Source organism: Dreissena polymorpha, chromosome 3 (genome assembly GCF_020536995.1).
Source record: "Dreissena polymorpha isolate Duluth1 chromosome 3, UMN_Dpol_1.0, whole genome shotgun sequence".
NCBI lineage: Eukaryota > Metazoa > Mollusca > Bivalvia > Myida > Dreissenidae > Dreissena > Dreissena polymorpha.
In genome coordinates, this window is record NC_068357.1 from 71,350,597 (window position 1) to 71,369,371 (window position 18,775).

At 38.5% G+C, this 18,775-nt stretch overlaps 1 protein-coding gene across 1 annotated transcript in view; it reads right to left on the reverse strand.

The window, feature by feature from the left end:
- The window catches only part of LOC127874702 (dynein axonemal heavy chain 6-like), a 279,888-nt gene that overhangs the window by 6,835 nt on the left and 254,278 nt on the right, over positions 1 to 18,775 (reverse strand). Inside the window, 7 exon segments of the mRNA XM_052419240.1 lie at positions 2,165 to 2,390; positions 3,231 to 3,442; positions 6,523 to 6,713; positions 6,968 to 7,161; positions 10,130 to 10,327; positions 12,861 to 13,088; positions 17,563 to 17,668. Coding sequence (XP_052275200.1) covers positions 2,165 to 2,390; positions 3,231 to 3,442; positions 6,523 to 6,713; positions 6,968 to 7,161; positions 10,130 to 10,327; positions 12,861 to 13,088; positions 17,563 to 17,668 — 1,355 coding nt within the window.

Consider the following 18,775-nt stretch of genomic DNA (forward strand, 5'->3'; position numbering starts at 1 on the left):
TGTATCATAATTCATAAATATCCACGTAATGTTTGAGGACACAGGGTATGGTTCAGTAACGTGCCACTCAATAATCCTGACTATGAGTAATACACCACATGAATGATTTCATAACAGATTGTGCTCATTTATAAAGTAAATGCTATAAAAATGTCCCACATCTAATACAGTAGACTCTCTGTAAACCGGACGGTCTCGGGACCGGCCTGATCGTCCGGTTTTCAGAGAGTTCAGGTTTACCAAGAGTATGCATATTGCCGAAATATACATGGTATGCATTGTGTACAGAATCACATAAAAATAAAACAAACCATATACATTTACATGTACCATGTGATAACTGTACGCAGGTACTTATGATGTTAATTGCATTCTTAAAAAATGTGTTTTTAATCGATTAAAAGCAAAAAAAATTCCATACCGACTTGTTTTGATTAATCCCAAAATGAGCGTGGTGCTTTATACATGTACGTACGTGGCATTTGTCATATAGGCGAGTGACGACACAAATAAGATTGTTGTACATACACGATTTATTTTTCAATACATACATGTACCACATTTCATAAAACATACACACAAGCAAAAAACAGCGTCATAATTATTTTTTAAGATATTCATAATCTCAAAACCTAAAAATTCTTGAAGTTTACGATTTCACGAAAAAGTCCAAGATCACTCTCTGCTTGAAAGCACACTGGATCACAGGTCCAGAAAAAGGGAAGTTCTGGGCCCGCTTCCGTCTAAACCACTCCCACGTCAGCTCGTTCAGTCGGTCAAACTTGCATTCGTTGTCGAAACGGAACTTGGAGCCAGATGCATTTTTCTCTCACTGCTCCTGGTAGACGTTCTTTTTCTTCAAGATGTCGCCGACCGTTGACTTCCCGATCTTGAAGCGCTCGCCGAGTGCCTTCAAAGATGGTTTTGGTTGAGCAGTTGATTCCGTGATGAGCTTTATCTTATCCTCTAAATTAGCTCGACGCGTCTGCGTTTAGCTGGAGTCTGCGACATTTTAGATGCGTTCGAAATTAGTAAACTGCAATGAATAAATTTGCATACAGATGGATGGATATTTAACAGTCATATTTCTAACAGTTTATCTGACAAACAAACAAACAACCATTTCAGCGTTAAAAACATGGCTATAAGATCTTTTAAAATACCCGAGAAGATCACAAGGAAGTGATCGTCGCAACGGCATGCATTAACTTATTAATTAAATTGTTTATCATAGGCGATAATAAAAAAGTAATAAAATGATCGAGTCAATCACTTTTTGGTGTGACCGCACATCTATTATAGACATTCACAGTTTGTTGTACATTACTTTATCTGACTCCCATAGCGCGGTAACGACTTTACACCTTTATGGTATGTTTAATCCGATTATCGATAATTGCGCGAGCAAAATGTGTGACACCGCACTCGCTGTGCTGACAGAAATAGAAGGAGAAAATACGGGACTGGCCCGACCGTCCGGAATCGGGAGAGTTCCGTTTCAGAGAGTCCGGTATTGGCAGAGTCTACTGTAATAGCAATCTTCCATAGCTTGTCTTAAGTAATACAAGTTTTTTTATAAAATCTTGGCCCCATCTTTCCAAGCTAGAGATGCTTTTCTTACATGCCTTACATTTTCATAACTATATTCAGGGATGTACATAAAAAATTTGATGGAATATATTAAATAAATCAACAAAAACTGCATTATGCTTTTAAAAGATATAAATATAGTGAAGTACTCGGAATTCATTTAAATTGTGAGCCTAAATCTAAGCATATTTCTGCACAACTAGATAGCAGGCATAACAGCCATGCCTACTTCATAGCTGACATGCCCAGGGCAAAGGTCAAGGACATATACCTCAGGAATATGTATATTACTGCCCATGAAAATTGTGTCTTGCACATCTACACTCCCTAGGGATCCAATATTTCAAATTTCACATCAATAACTTGAAAAATGAAAATGTAGTTTGTTCCACACTCTTATTACATTTTATGCGGATAAATCAACAAACCACCAAATTAATCAACCAACGGAAAGACCGACAGCTTATTTTCAATACATCCTCTGTAAAACTTTGTTTGCAGTTGTATAATAACTGACTGAATAGCTTGAGTAAAATTCAGCCTGCCCAGCTCCCTAGCAGTTTCGGCCAATTACCTTGTGGGAAGAAGAAGCCAGAGAGCCAGTAGCTGTGTGGCAGACTGCAGGGCACTTCCTGTGGGTCAAGCTCCCCTACGGGGCCACCCTTGGCCCCTAAAGCAGGCTTCATCAGCCTCTCCACGCTGGACAGCAGTAGCTCCGCCCACTGCGCGAAGAAGTCCACTCTCATGTGCAGGTTCTCCACCCAGGAGCCCAGGGGCTTGCAGGACTCGTAGGACACCGACTGAAAAGGGGGACAACTCTGTCATTAATTAGGGGGGACAACTCTGTCATTAATTAGGGGGACAACTCTCTCAGTAATTAGGGGGCAGTCAGACACCAACAAGAAAGCAGAATAACTCGCTCAGTAATTAGGGGACAGTTAAACTAGGCAGCTGTAAAACAAAAGGAAACAATGTGTAACTAGAGAGTAGTGTCACTGGTTCTCCACCTAGGCATGAAGGGGCTTGCACAACTCATATATGAATGACTGAAAGAGGGACAACTCTTTAACCAGGGTGCAGTAAAACTAAAACAGGGTTAGGTAACTAAGGGGAAGTAACTAGAGTTTAGTATCTGTAGAACGTAACCAGGGAATTGTTATTGGTTCTCCACCCAAGAACTGAGATGCTTGCAAAACTCAAAGAAGAATGACTGAAATGGGAGAGAACTCTACAACTAGGGTGACTTAAACAAGAGGTAGATAACTAATTTTAAAAGTTAGGTAACTTTCAGAAAGCAACATGGGCATTGTTATAAGTTCTTCACCCAGAAACTGAGGTGCCTGCAAAACTCATAGAAGACTGACTGAAATGCGAGAGAGTTATACAACTAGGGTGACTTAAACAAGGGGTAGATAACTTAAGTTAGATAACATTCACCTTTTGTTATTGGTTCTCCACACAGGAACTGAGGTGCTTGCAAAACTCATAGAAGACTGACTAAAATGGGAAACCTCTAGTCTGTGCAATGCATACTTTTTAAAGTACACTTTATGTTAGACTTTATGCCAATGATGAGTTGTTTGGCTTACATTTCTTACAATGATGAAACGCAGACAAACTCTTTTCAATTGCAGGCCTACCTTCCACTTGAGGGGCACTTTCTGCGTGAGAAGTGCGTTATACGCCTCCTCAAGGGGCTCGGACATGATGACCTCCCCCTTGATGGCGAGGATGAGCGAGCGCATCATGGTGTGGATGACGTGCAGGAGCGTGTTGTAGCGGTCCATCTCCTGGCGTAGTACTGTCACTAGCGCGGAGTTACCCATAACTGAATCTACCGCTGCTGACAGCACTGGAATATAGATGGCTGGTGCTAGGAAAACAAGGCATGCACAGATAGGCTTGTACCAGATTAGCCTGACACTTTCCACCTGCATGTGCGTACAGTGTCATCCCTGATTAGCCTGTGCAGTTTGCACAGGCTAATCAGGGACTATACTTTCCGCCTTAACTGGATTTTTTTTCAAGAGGAGACTTACTTTAAACAACAAATAACATGTAAACAGAAAGTGTCATCTCTTATTAGCCTAGGCAGACTGCACAGGCTAATATGTGATGACACTTTATGCACATGCATTAAGCCCAGTTTCTCCAGAACAAGGCTCTCAAACTAATCATTCTTGACATTACATTGAGGGTATGATTTATATTCAGTGTCAATATCCAGCATGGGTTGCTGGAAACAGGATTTATACCATTCATAAAATCCCTGATGGACCCAATTTTACATAACCATTTCATTAAGACCAAAAACATAATATATAATATGAGTATATTTTTGCAGTACATAGAGTTCATGCAAGTCAGCAAGTTAACCTAATATTAGTTTTAAGGGTGTCACGATACGCTCACCTTACGATACGATACGTATTGCGGTACAGTGTGTATGATACAAGACGTACCGCGATACGTATTGTCAGATGGAAACAACATACAAACCATTTTAAACCATTTTAAAATTTTATTTAAAGACCTCTACATACATCATATCTTTAATTTGTGAAAAATGTAATTTTATTTTAAATTCATGATTACAAAATTTGTCATTTAAAAATATGATATGAGATGAATTGGGAGAATTTCCGTTAACATTGATCAAATTACTGCGCCACATATTTTATTGATTGCGCCAATGGAATCTTTCTTGCCGCGCATTGTTACAACATCCAAACATTGAAAATTTACTTGGCGCGTTGGCGCATATGAAAAATGCCGTACCGTACCGTACAGACTCGGAGGCGAATCGTGCACCGTACGGAGGGGAGACTATTACGATATACCGTCCCACGGAGTACTGTGACACCCTTATTAGTTTGTGACCCACACATTTCTTCATGTGTTCCAGTGAATATGCTCAGTCTGCCAGGTAGTGTTTAGTTTAGACACTTGATGAATACCCACATACTAACCATTAATTAATACAATTCTTGTTAATGAATCTAAAACAACACATCCAGTCTATGTACAATGAACGCATACAAATTATTCAAATACGTGAACAAAATAACAACAAGAGGGCCTAAAAGGCCCAAAGTTGCTCACCTGAGATAACAAGATATTATTGGGACAAATCTTCTGACCAAGTTTCATGAAGATCGGAAAATAAATGTGGCCTCTGGAGTGTTAACAAGGTTTTACTATAGCCATATAAGAAACAATACCCCGTCCCATGGAAGCCATTTTTTTTTAAGCAAACATAATTATTTTCGAACTCATCCAAGATATCATTGAGACCAATCTTCTGACCAAATTTCATGAAGATTGGACAATAAATGTGGCCTCTAGAGTGTTAACAAGGTTTTACTATAGCCATACATTATAGCCATATAAGGAAAAATGCCCTGCCTCTGGTGGCCATGTTTTTAAAGCAACCAAAACCATTTTCGAACTCATCCAATATATCATTGGGACAAATCTTCTGACCAAGTTTCATGATGATCGGAAAATAAATGTGACCTCTAGAGTGTTAACAAGGTTTTACTATAGCCATATAAGAAAATAGCCCCGCCCCTGTGGTGGCCATGTTTTTCAACCAACCGGCATCATTTTTGAACTCGTCAAAGATATTATTGGGATTAATCTTTTGACTGAGTTTCATGAAGATTGGACTATAAATGTTGCCTCTAGAGTGTTAACAATATTTTACTATAGCCCAATATAGCCATATAAGGACAAATGCCCCGCCCCTTGGAAGCCATGTTTTTCAAGCAAACGTAACCATTTTCGAACTCATGCAAGATATCATTAAGACAAATATTCTGACCATATCCAGATTGGACAATAAATGTGGCCTCTAGAGTGTTAACAAGGTTTTACTATAGCCATATAAGGAAAAATGCCCCGCCCCCTGGCGGCCATGTTTTTCAACCAACCGGCATCATTTTCGAACTCGTCCAAGATATTATTGGGATGAATCTTCTGACCAAGTTTCATGAAAATCAGACAATAAATGTGGCCTCTAGAGTTTTAACAAGATTTTACTATAGCCATATAAAGCCATATAAGGAAAAATGCCCCGTCCCTTGGCAGACATGTTTTTCAAGCAAAGGTTATCATTTTTGAACTCGTCCAAGATATCATTGGGACAAATCTTCTGAGCAAGTTTCATGACAATCGGAAAATAAATGTAGCCTCTAGAGTGTTAACAAGGTTTTACTATAGCCATATAAGGTAAAATGCCCCGCCCCCTGGCGGCCATGTTTTTCAACCAACCGGCAACATTTTCGAACTCATCCAAGATATTATTGGGATGAATCTTCTGACCAAGTCTCATGAAGATCAGACAATAAATGTGGCCTCTAGAGTGTTAACATAATTTAACTATAGCCATAAATAGCCATATAAGGAAAAGTGCCATGCCCCTTGGCAGCCATGTTTTTCAAGCAAACGTTACCATTTTTTAACTCATCCAAGATATCATTGAGACCAATCTTTTGACCAAATTTCATGAAGGTTTTACAATAAATGTGGCCTCTAGAGAGTTAACAAGGCAAATGTTGACGCCACACAACGCACGACAGACGACGAACAAAAAGCGATCACAAAAGCTCACCATGTGCTCAGGTGAGCTAAAAAATCAACAAATGGGATGTGCTCTGTAAAAAGAGGGTTTAATGAAATGCATAAAGTGTAGTCCCAGATTAGCCTGTGCAGTCTGCACAGGCTAATCAGGGATGACATTTTCTGCTTTTATGATATTTTTTGTTTTAAGAAAGTGTCTTCTTAGCAAAACCCTAGTTTAGGCAGAAAGTGTCATCCCTGATTATTCTATGTGGACTGCACAGTCAAATCTGGAATGACACTTTACGCACATGAATTAAACCCCATTTTTACAGAGGGAGGCTACAATACAATGAACCAGACATGACATACATTTGTTCTTCTCAAAGTCCCGCAAGTCAGGTAACTCTCGGTTCAGGATGTGTTTGATATGTATCTGGAAGAGGGTGGAGGACGTGCTCGACCTCACATCACCCTCTGCAACCTCCTCTACGGTCTCTGGCAGACGCTGCAGGATGTCAGCAGCCATGGTGCCCACAATCTCATCACTGCTCTTAGCAGTCCTAGAAATAAAAGGAAAGGTTAACAGTTTGGTTTATAGTCTGGTAGTGATGTTCATCATAAGCTGAATTTCACAATAACCCTCTGTTCACCGATATAAGTCATCTGTTAACACTGGGCCCAGTACGCAGCCATGGCACATGTGCTCATTACTCTCACAGGTGCCCATTTATATCCCTGGGTTAAGTACAATACGGCAAATTTTCTAAGAGCACTGTTTAATTATTAAACCAGGTCCATGGGTGAAGAATCCTACCCCATGAATCCCATAGAAAGGCGTGGCTGCACACTGATGATGGTGGTCATCAGGTCGTTGGCTTGTATCTCTCTACATGCCTTCTCCGCATTGGTTGTCATACCGAAGATGTCAGCTGAGTTGTCCGCTGGCAGGGACTCAATGTAGGTCACCACATCAGTAAACTTCATGCCGTCTCGCACTGGCTGGTATATCTATACATCAGCCATGGAGAAATGCAATCAAACACTTTATAGTTAAGAATGTATTCAAATATATACAAGTTTTTATTCTGTTTTATATCTATAACAGTAAAATACAATAACAAATTGCTTAATACCAATAAGCAAGTAAATGCAAAAAAAGATGAAAAGCCTTGCCTGGTTTCACAATGAATTCTATAATAATTAAAAAAACAATAATTTAAAACGATTTCTTTTGTTAATATTGGTTTACAAGAATTTTATCCTGATGTACGTGTTAGCCCAAATATCGTAGAACATTTGACTTAAACCCATGTTGTTGTTGACTTTTCTTAATTATTGATTGGAGATTAAAATATTTTTGTTGAAATAAATTGTAACTCACTTCTTTTGTTATAAAAAATTGTTAACCACTTTGGTCAATCAAGACAATTAAAAAAAAAAAGAGTACATTTGATACAACTGTATATAGGTAAGAACAGTACATAATTGTGCAACAAAATATCACACAATCAGACAGCATGTGACAGAAACAGACCAAAGGATTACATTTGAAAAAAATGTGTATACCAGAATATAAAATAATAATGAAGCAATAATATTGCAAACTATACTATACCACAAGCATTTTAATCAGTTATAAGCGAAGGATATACATGTACTTTTTCAAAAGTTCATAATTAAAAAACTTGATATCCGACGATGAACTGAACAATTACCACCAAATTTCATATGAGAAAAGATTCAATTTTATTTCATTTGAAAGTTTGTAATTTCCCTGCTTTCATTTTGGAATGGGGATTAACACAATTATGTTCTTTGAAAAGTTTTGTTTTGATTTAAAGTAAAAAAGGGGCAATATTTTTGTATTCCCTTTTTTACAACTATAATAATACCTTGCACATCTAGAATTGCACATACAATTATTTACAAACATGGACTGAGTTGCTCCAATCAAGCTTGGACATTAACAGACTGGTAACAGCCATGCCACAATAGGAAATTAACTGAGCCAGACTGGTAACAGCCATGTCACAATAGGAAATTAACTGAGCCAGACTGGTAACAGCCATGTCACAATAGGAAATTAACTGAGCCAGACTGGTAACAGCCATGCCACAATAGGAAATTTACTGAGCCAGACTGGTAACAGCCATGTCACAATAGGAAATTAACTGAGCCAGACTGGTAACAGCCATGTCACAATAGGAAATTAACTGAGCCAGACTGGTAACAGCCATGTCGCAATAGGAAATTAACTGAGCCAGACTGGTAACAGCCATGTCACAATAGGAAATTAACTGAGCCAGACTGGTAACAGCCATGTCACAATAGGAAATTAACTGAGCCAGACTGGTAACAGCCATGTCACAATAGGAAATTAACTGAGCCAGACTGGTAACAGCCATGTCACAATAGGAAATTAACTAAGCAATGCTCAGGAAAACAGGGCTTACTGCAAGTGTGTGAAGTGTTGTACCAGATAAGGGCTTACTGCAAGTGTGTGAAGTGTTGTACCAGACAAGCCTGTGAAGTCTGCACAGGATAATCAGAGGTGATACTTTCCGCATAAATGAGATTTTAAGTAAGAAAAGACATCCTTTTAATGAAATATATAATACAAGCTGAAAATGTCATCCCTGATTAGCCTGTGCACAGGCTTCTATGGAACAACACTTTACACACATGCATTGTGCCCTATGGAACAACACTTTACATATGCATTGTGCCCATTTTATCCTAGGATAAGGCTCAACTGTATTAAAAAACCACTCTCATTACCCATGGGGGTTTGCTAGTTGCTGACATTGGATAAAAATATGCAAACTGACTTTGTTTAACCCTTTACTACTTAGATAGGTATTTTGATGCATTTATAGTCCTTTAGAAAGTTAAATTTTACTAGATACCTTTCTTACTAAAGTCAAGTTTTAGAGGCTTCATGTCCAACCCTTTGATACTGATGAGCAGCAAACAGCATAAAACCTGAACAATTTGCAAGTTACTCGCAGGCTGTTCTGGTTTTAAGCTATTTGCATATATTCATTATCACTTTGCTTCTAAGTGGGAAATGGTTTAGTTCTGTCTGAATTTGAAGTTTTACTTGTATTCTTGAACACTGAATAGGACTGCAAAGTAAACTCTAAAAGGGCTGTTTATAAGCCATTTTGTTTTTAAAGCAACTCAGCCATGACTGATATACATAATGATATAGAGGGCTTACCCGTCCAACTACCTCCTATCACATATATCATAATAATGCATAATAGATATGATAAAATAGAATATGATAAAACCTCAAATGATTTAGATAATGAAAATGCATGAACTAACAACTGAGACTAAAATGTCACAATGGTGATGGGTGACATGAAATGAAGTAAATTAAAGAACATTTAAAATAAAATTTTAATAAAAGTCATAAATAAACATTAAGTTGTTTGTATACTGCTACCGAAGGAAACAGGATTCAAAACTGCTGTTCAAATTTCTGTCTTATGAGAACTACTTTTTTTATTCTGAAGGCTACAATTGAGTGAATTGATAAGCATTAACAGAGCAGTGAAACTTCATGATATCATTTAAACTTTCTACAAATAGATTAAAATTATATCAGACAAACACATTGATCAAAATAAACCCTATATTCCTTCATAATAACTGCTTCTTAAGATAAAAGCTTGAGAGACATGGGGTGTTGCTAAGTAGATCACGAATGAAAAGTAAACAGATTCAAGCCATGCTCTGGGAAAACCAGGCTTTATGCATGTGCGTAAAGTGTTGCCCCTTTTATGGTATTTTCTGTTAAAAAATAGTCTCTTCTTAGTGATAATTCAGTTTAGGCATTAAACATTGTCAATTATTAGCCTGTGCAGACAGCACAGGCTTATCAGAGACAACACTTTATGCAAATGCATTAAGCCCTGTTTTCCCAAAGCGGTTCTCATTCATGTTATTTCATCCCCCAGCAAGCTCATACCTTGTTTGGTGAGTAGCTGTAGTGGGGCTGGAGGGACTCTGGACAGAAGAAGCGCCCAAGGAGGGCGTGCAGACACCTGTAGTCCCACTCGTCTGTGACCCTACCCCCGTATGTGACCCCGCCTATCAGGTAGGACAGCGCCTCCCACGGGATCGTCTTGTGCTCTGACAGCAGCATCTCCAGCTGGAGGATCGACACCTGCACAACAAGGGAAAATTCATCAGTGGTGGTCTTAGATGAATATTTTCCATATGAGCCATGCTCAGTGAAAAGGGGGTTTATTGCATGTGCGTAAAGTGTCGTCCCAGATTAGCCAATGCAATCTCCACAGGCTAATCAGGGACGACACTTTCTGCTTTAAAAAGATTTTCGCTACCAAAAGATTTTCTTTAAATGAACAAGGGCTGTTTGTAAAACATGCATGCCCCCATATGGGCTGTCAGTTGTAAAGGCAGCCATTGTGTGAATATGTTTTTTGTCACTGTGACCTTGACCTTTGACCAAGTGACCTGAAAATCAATAGGGGTCATCTGCCAGTCATGATCAATGTGCCTATGAAGTTTTATGATCCTTGGCCTAATTATTCTTGAGTTATCATCAGGAAACCATTTTACTGTTTCGAGTCACTGTGGCCTTGACCTTTGACCTAGTGGCTTGATAATCAAAAGGGGTCATCTGCCAGTCATGATCAATGTACCTATGAAATTTCATGATCCTAGGTGTAAGCATTCTTGAGTTATCAACTGGAAACCATTTCACTATTTCAAGTCACTGTGACCTTGACCTTTGACCTAGTGACCTGAAAATCAATAGGGGTCATCTGCCAGTCATGATCAATGTTCCTATTCAGTTTCATGATCCTAGGAGTAAGCATTCTTGAGTTATCATCCGGAAACCATTTTACTATTTCGAGTCACTGTGACCTTGACCTTTGACCTAGTGACCTGAAAATCAATAGGGGTCATCTGCCAGTCATGATCAATGTACCTATGAAGTTTCATGATCCTAGGCCTAAGCATTCTTGAGTTATCATCCGGAAACCATTTTACTATTTCGAGTCACTGTGACCTTGACCTTTGACCTAGTGACCTGAAAATCAATAGGGGTCATCTGCCAGTCGTGATCAATGAACCTATGAAGTTTCATGATCCTAGGCCTAAGCATTCTTGAGTTATCATCCGGAAACCATCTAGTGGACAGACCGACCGACATGTGCAAAACACGACACTTTATGCACATGCATTAAACTGCCTTTTCACACAGCGAGGCTCATCATATATAACACAAGGGGGCAGAAGGTCACAAAGCGCTAACAAGACACAGCAGGATACTATACTGACCTGGGCAAGGGTTGTTCACAAGGTTTCACTATAGCCTTCTAAGGAACAAGATGCTGCATTTAATAAACCCTGATACCCCCCAGTGGAAACCCTGTCAGTATTGATTAATAGTCCTGTTTTAATAAATCATATTCCAGAATTAGGTCCATGTAAAAAACAAAAGGTCAAATAATGTGACTGGGTGGATAGTGTGCTACATGTACTCCATGCATGCATCAAAGCTTTGTAGAAAGCAGTTTTGATGTTAGATGAAGATTATGTGCTATTGATTTACGAAGTACAGAAAGACTGACATACATTCATGCTCAGTGACCAACAAGAAACCGTCGGAAACGGGTGATGCTCCCCAAAGTATTTTTTTGTCACAATATTGCACTATATATTCAGATTAAAGGAAACGTCTTGAGGGGCATAACTTTGGACAAAATAATACGATGGATGGTTTAGCAACTTAAAAATTTAAGAGGGCCATAACTCATCTAACCAGAACCCACTAATAACATGCGCATCTCCTCAAGGTAGTTAAGCTTCCAATAAAGCTTCATTGAAGTCCAGTCAGTAGTTGGGGAGAAATAGCCCGGACAAGAATTGCACTATATGTACAGTTTATAGAAAATTTCAAAGGGCCATAACTCTGTGAAAAATCATCCGACCATAACCGGCTGATAATATGCACATCTCCTGTTGGTAGTGAAGCTTCCCATAAAGTTTCATTGGATTCCCGTAATAAGTTGCTGAGAAATAGCTCGGACAAGAATTGCACTATATGTACAATGGAAAATTTCAAAGGGCCATAACTCTGTGAAAAATCATCCAACCAGAACCGGATGATAATATGCACATCTCCTCTTGGTAGTGGCGCTTCCCATAAAGTTTCATTGAGTTCCGGTCATTAGTTGCTGAGAAATAGCGCGGATAAGAATTGCACTATATGTACAGTTAATGGAAAATTTCAAAGGGCCATAACTCTGTGAAAAATCATCCGACCAAAACTGACTGATAATATGCACATCTCCTCTTGGTAGTGAAGCTTCCCATAAAGTTTAATTGAATTCGGGTCATTAGTTGCTGAGAAATAGCCCGGACAAGAATTGCACTTTATGTACAGTTAATGAAAAATTTCCAAGGGCCAAAACTCAGTGAAAAATCATTCGACCAGAACCGGCTGATAATATGCACATCTCCTCTTGGTAATGAAGCTTCCCATAAAGTTTAATTGAATTCCGGTCATTAGTTGCTGAGAAATAGCCCGGACAAAATTGTGCACGGACGGACAGACACACGGACGGATAGACGAAGCGGCGACTATATGCTCCCCCCAAAATTTTTTTTGGGGGAGCATAAAAAATATACTCAAGCATGCTGTCCGCATGAAACCATTGTATCTTTACCTCAAGATCTGAATCGTTGAACTCATAAGCAATGTTCCAGCCCAGTGCCCCGTACTTCTTCCGCTCGTGGATCACGCTGTTGAAGAGACAGAGTCCAAACAGGAGCTTACGCCATGCGACCCCCTTGTTGGCGTCTTCAAACATCCGTTCAGAGATAACTCCAGTGCCCCCGCTACCAAAGGCACGCAACATGTTGGCCTTGAGGCCCTGGGGAGGCTCAACTGTCATCTGATTGGATGGAAAAGTTGTGTACAAATCAGATTGGATGGGAAAGTTGTGTCAAAATCTGATTGGATGGAAAAGTTTTGTCAAAATACTTAACAACTTGTTTGTTTGTTTTTGTGTCTTTTTTTAGAGTAAAAAAAGTGTTTCAGTTACATAAAGATGGTCAAATATTTTACACTACCTACAGACTACTTACACAAACATTTCACCCAAACATGCACTCTTAGTGAGAGCATGAACAGTAGACATCACAAAAATATCCTCAAAATTAATTTTAAATTTTATTAAAATGTAGTTTTTGTACATATATAAACAAGAAGTGTGTCTATCATACCCTGCTAGATGCCATTTGACACATAAATGAAAGTAAGTTGGTTGTCTGCATGTGATTTTTTTTTAATTTGCTTGGCTAAATTTAGTTTAGGAAAAAAAGTAAAGGAAAATGTTTTTAGAGAAAGTGTCAAGGCTTGTGACTTTGTCAAATATAAATGAACAAAAACAAACTTCAGCCTTGATCTGAAAGTCATGCAGGTAGACTCACATAACAAAAATCAGGTCAGTATCTTAAAGCATTGAAAAAACAAGAGCACCGCCTTGCGGGTGCAGACTGCTCATCTTTTTTTCTTTTTAAAGGTGTAAGGACCTATCTCAATTTCAATCACAAAGGAGGGAGTGGTGGAGTGGAGAGGGGTGTAGTGTGGGTGTGTGGTCATTTATTATATTATCTTCCAAAAATGCGAAAAAATGCAAAAAAAAAAATATTATTTTTTTTGGGGGGGGGGGGGATTCTTGGGTGGGATGGTTGGACGTTATTTAAAAAATAAAATAATAACAAGGGCTGTTTGTAAAACATGCATGCCTCTCATATGGGCTGTTCGTTGTAGTGGCAGCCATTGTGTGAATACGTTTTTTGTCACTGTGAACTTGACCTTTGACCTAGTGACCTGAAAATCAATAGGGGTCATCTGCGAGTCACGATCAATGTACCTATGAAGTGTCATGATCCTAGGCAAAAGCGTTCTTGAGTTATCATCCCAAAATAATTTTACTATTTCGGGTCACCGTGACCTTGACCTTTGACCTTATGACCTCAAAATCAATAGGGGTCATCTGTGAGTCATGATCAATCTACCTATGAAGTTTCATGATCCTAGGCATATGCGTTCTTGAGCTATCATCCGAAAAGCATTTTACTATTTCGGGTCACCGTGACCTTGACCTTTGACCTAGTGACCTCAAAATCAATAGGGGTCATCTGCGAGTCATGATCAATCTACCCATGAAGTTTCATTATCCTAGGCATATGCATTCTTGAGTTATCATCCAGAAACCATTTTACTATTTTGGGTTACCGTGACCTTGACCTTTGACCTAGTGACCTCAAATTCAATAGGAGTCATCTGCCAGTCATGATCAATCTACCCATGAAGTTTCATGATCCTAGTCGTATGCGTTCTTGAGTTGTCATCCGGAAACCATTTTACTATTTTGGGTCACCGTGACCTTGACCTTTGACCTAGTGACCTCAAAATCAATAGGGGTCATCTGCAAGTCATGATCAATGTACCTATGAAGTTTCATGATCCTAGCCCCAAGCGTTCTTGAGTTATCATCCGGAAACCACCTGGTGGACGGACCGACCGACAGACCGAAAGACCGACATGTGCAAAGCAATATACCCCCTCTTTTTCGAAGGGGGGCATAAAAAAAATATTTGTGTTTTTTAACCATGTTTGAAAAAAACAAGATATGTGTTTGTCAGAAACACAATGCCCCCTATTGCGCCGCTTTGAGTTTTTTTTTTTTTTTTTTACCTTTGACCTTGAAGGATGACCTTGACCTTGAACTTCCACCACTCAAAATGTGCAGCTTAATGAGAACGCCGCTTTGAAATATTATTTGTTTACCTTTGACCTTGAAGGATGACCTTGACCTTGAACTTCCACAACTAAAAATGTGCAGCTTCATGAGAACGCCGCTTGGATTTTTTTGTTTGATTTTTTTTTTTACCTTGAAGGATGACCTTGACCATCCACCACTCAAAATGTGCAGCTTCATGAAAATGCAGCTTTGAATTTTTTTTATATATTTTTTTGACCTTTGACCTTAAAGGATGGCCTTGACCTCGAAGGATGACCTTGACCTTGAAAAATGACCTTGACCTTCCACCACTCAAAATGTGCAGCTTCATGAGAACACCGCTTTGATTTTTTAATAATTTTTTTTACCTTTGACCTTGAAGGATGACCTTGACCTTGAAGGATGACCTTGACCTTTTAGGATTATCTTGACCTTGAACTTCCACCACTCAAAATGTGCAGCTTCATGAGAACACCGCATTGAAAAATTGTTGTTGTTTTTTTTTTACCTTGAAGGATGACCTTGACCTTGAACTTCCACCACTCAAAATGTGCAGCTTCATAAGATACACATGCATGCCACATATCTAGTTGCTATCTTCAATATTAAAAAAGTTATGGCCAATGTTAAAGTTTTCTGATGGACAGATGCCATTTATTTGACATTTGACCTTGAAGGATGACCTTGACCTTCACCTTTCACCACTCAAAATGTTCAGCTCCATGAGATACACTTGCATGCCAAATATCAAGTTGCTATCTTCAATATTGAAAAAGTTATGGCCAATGTTAATGTTTTCCGACGGACAGGCACCATAAATTTGACATTTGACCTTGAAGGATGACCTTGACCTTTCACCACTCAAAATGTTCAGCTCCATGAGATACACATGCATGCCAAATATCAAGTTCCTATCTTCAAAAGTGAAAAAGTTATGGCCAATGTTTGTTTTTTTTCTGACGGACGGACAGACTGACTGACATACTGACGGACAGTTCAACTGCTATATGCCACCCTACCGGGGGCATAAAAATAATTTTTGTGGGGTGGGGGTATATAGTGTGAGGGTGTGGTGGTCATTTATTAGATGATCTTTAATTAAAAAAATAAAAAAATAATGGGGGGGATTGAGGGGGGATTCGGGTGGGGGGGGGCGTGGGGGATTCGGAAGGGGGGGGGGGCGTGGGGGATGGTTTGGGTGGAGTCTATTGTGGTATGTCAAGTGGAATTTGTTTTGTCAAATTATCAATCGAATCTAATCATAAATAAAGAAATTATGGCAATCAATTTTAACAAAATTTAATAATTTGACCTTGAGAGTCAAGGTCATTCAAAGGTCAAGGTAAAATTCAACTTGCCAGGTACAGTACCCTCATGATAGCATGAAAGTATTTGAAGTTTAAAAGCAATAGCCTTGATACTTTAGAAGTAAAGTGGATCTAAACACAAAATGTAACCATATATTCAAAGTTACTAAGTCAAAAAAGGGCCATAATTCCATACAAATGACAACCAGAGTTATGCAACTTAACCTTTACTGTCCCCTTATGATAGTTTGCGAGTGTTCCAAGTATGAAAGCAATATCTATGATACTTTAGGGGTAAAGTGGACCAAAACACAAAACTTAACCAAATTTTCAAGTATAAAGGGCCCATAATTCCGTCAAAATGCCAGTCAGAGTTACATAACTTTGCCTGCACAGTCCCCTTACGATAGTTAGTAAGTGTTGCAAGTATGAATGCAATAGCTTTGATACTTTAGGAAAAAAGTGGACCTAAACGCAAAACTTAACCAAAATTTTCAATTTTCTAAGTATAAAAAGTGCACATAATTCTGTCAAAATGCAAGCCATAGTTATCTAACTTTGCCTGCCCAGTCCCCTCATGATAGTAAGTAAGTGTTGCAAGTATGAAAGCAATAGCTTTGATACTTAATGAGAAAAGTGGACCTTAACGCAAAACTTAACCAGACGCCGACGCCAAGGTGATGACAATAGCTCATATTTTTTTTTCAAAAAATAGATGCGCTAAAAAATCTGCATAAGCGTTATTTTAATTAAAATTCTTATGTCCAAAGAAAGTAACTTCATCAAAAATCAATGGACCAGAACAAAACTCAAACTATATATATGAGTCAGGTAGATGCTTACATCAAAACTGTGGTTAATGACTGCAAGCGTTTAGAAAAAAGTCAGGAAGACAGTCATTCTACATAAAATGCTTAAGTCAAAGGCTTATAACTTTGCTAAAAATCAATTAGCCATAATAAAACTTGAACTTGATCTGAAAGTCATGCAGGAAGACTCACACACCAATAATCAGGTTTTTATCTGAAAACATTTAGGAAACAAACTCCGGAAACAAATGCCAGAAGGATGGAAAGAAGGATGGAAAGAAGGACAGAAAGAGCAACTGCTATATGCCACCATACCAAGGGCATAAAAAACACATCTAAATGTTAAGTGTTCTGTAAAATAATGTAATAAAATAATATATTTTTGACAGACAGATTTCTTCAATTTTCATGACAAAACCAACTTGCATGCCATCCCTTTCATGTATTATTAAGGAACAATCATGGCCCCAGGTCTGTTACCCACTGACTGGTGCCCCGTACCTTCATGCCAGTCTGCAGGATGGAGATAGGGAAGCTGGGATCCGGCTTGGAGCTCAACCACAACCGGAACTGGGGGTCAATCTCCTCATTACCGGGCCTGTTGAAACTGGAATGTTAAGCACACAATGTCAGCTTGGAATGTCACTAGAACAGCACACAATATCACCTTGCAATGTCACATATGTTACACCATAATTATATATGAGTCGCGTTCTGAGAAAATGGGGCATAATGCATGTGCGTAAAGAGTCGTCCCAGATTAGCCTGTGCAGTCTGCACAGGCTAATCAGAGACGACACTTTCCTTATAAATTGGATTTTTGCTAAGAAGAGACTTCATTTAAACGAAAAATGTCATAAAAGCGGAAAGTGTCGTCCCTGATTAGCCTGTGCAGATTGCACAAAGTTTATTTCATGTGCATACAAAGTTGTCCCAGAATAGCCTGTGCAGTCTGTGCAGGCTAATTGAGGAAAAACCTTTTTGTCTAATCTTTATTTTTACTAGGAAGAGACTTATTTTAGACAAAAATACCATAAAGCTTACCATGTTGTCCTTGATTAGTGTGTGCGGAATGCACAGGCTAATTTTGGAGGACACTTTGTGCTCATGCATTAAGTTCCGTTTTGACAAAGCAAACCTCATATATATGCTGATAAGCTTGTTAAGCTTTCAAATGACATAAAGAAATAAACTGTCACCAAAATGAAACAATGCTCCATAAACTGTTTTCAACAGCTTAGACTTAGATATGGTGTTTCAACAGTTTACATTATCAAAAATAATACGCCCAAGCTTTTTCTAGGACCATATAATTAACATATAAATACTATTGTATAGCTTATGATCGATGTGAAAATCTCAATTTTTAAAAAGCAGGAAGAAAACTTAAATACTTGTGTGTTAAAACATGTCTCATTAGAAATAATTAGCACTGCTGTATTAAAGTATACATAACTTAAGATAAGTAGCTATAATTCATAAGACAATTGATTCAAGTAATTTTGTTGTTTTACTTTATAATATTGTAAACTTGTGTACTAACAACAGTTGTAGGTTCTGATTTCACTATTACATTTACACACTTACTATTACAGAAACAACATTTACTATGTGCAATAAATACACTGATATATCTTTCTAATACTTTTTACCATGCCCTAAAATGCCAAAAACATTGTTTTTTTGTTACGATATATCTTTTAACTGTTATTAT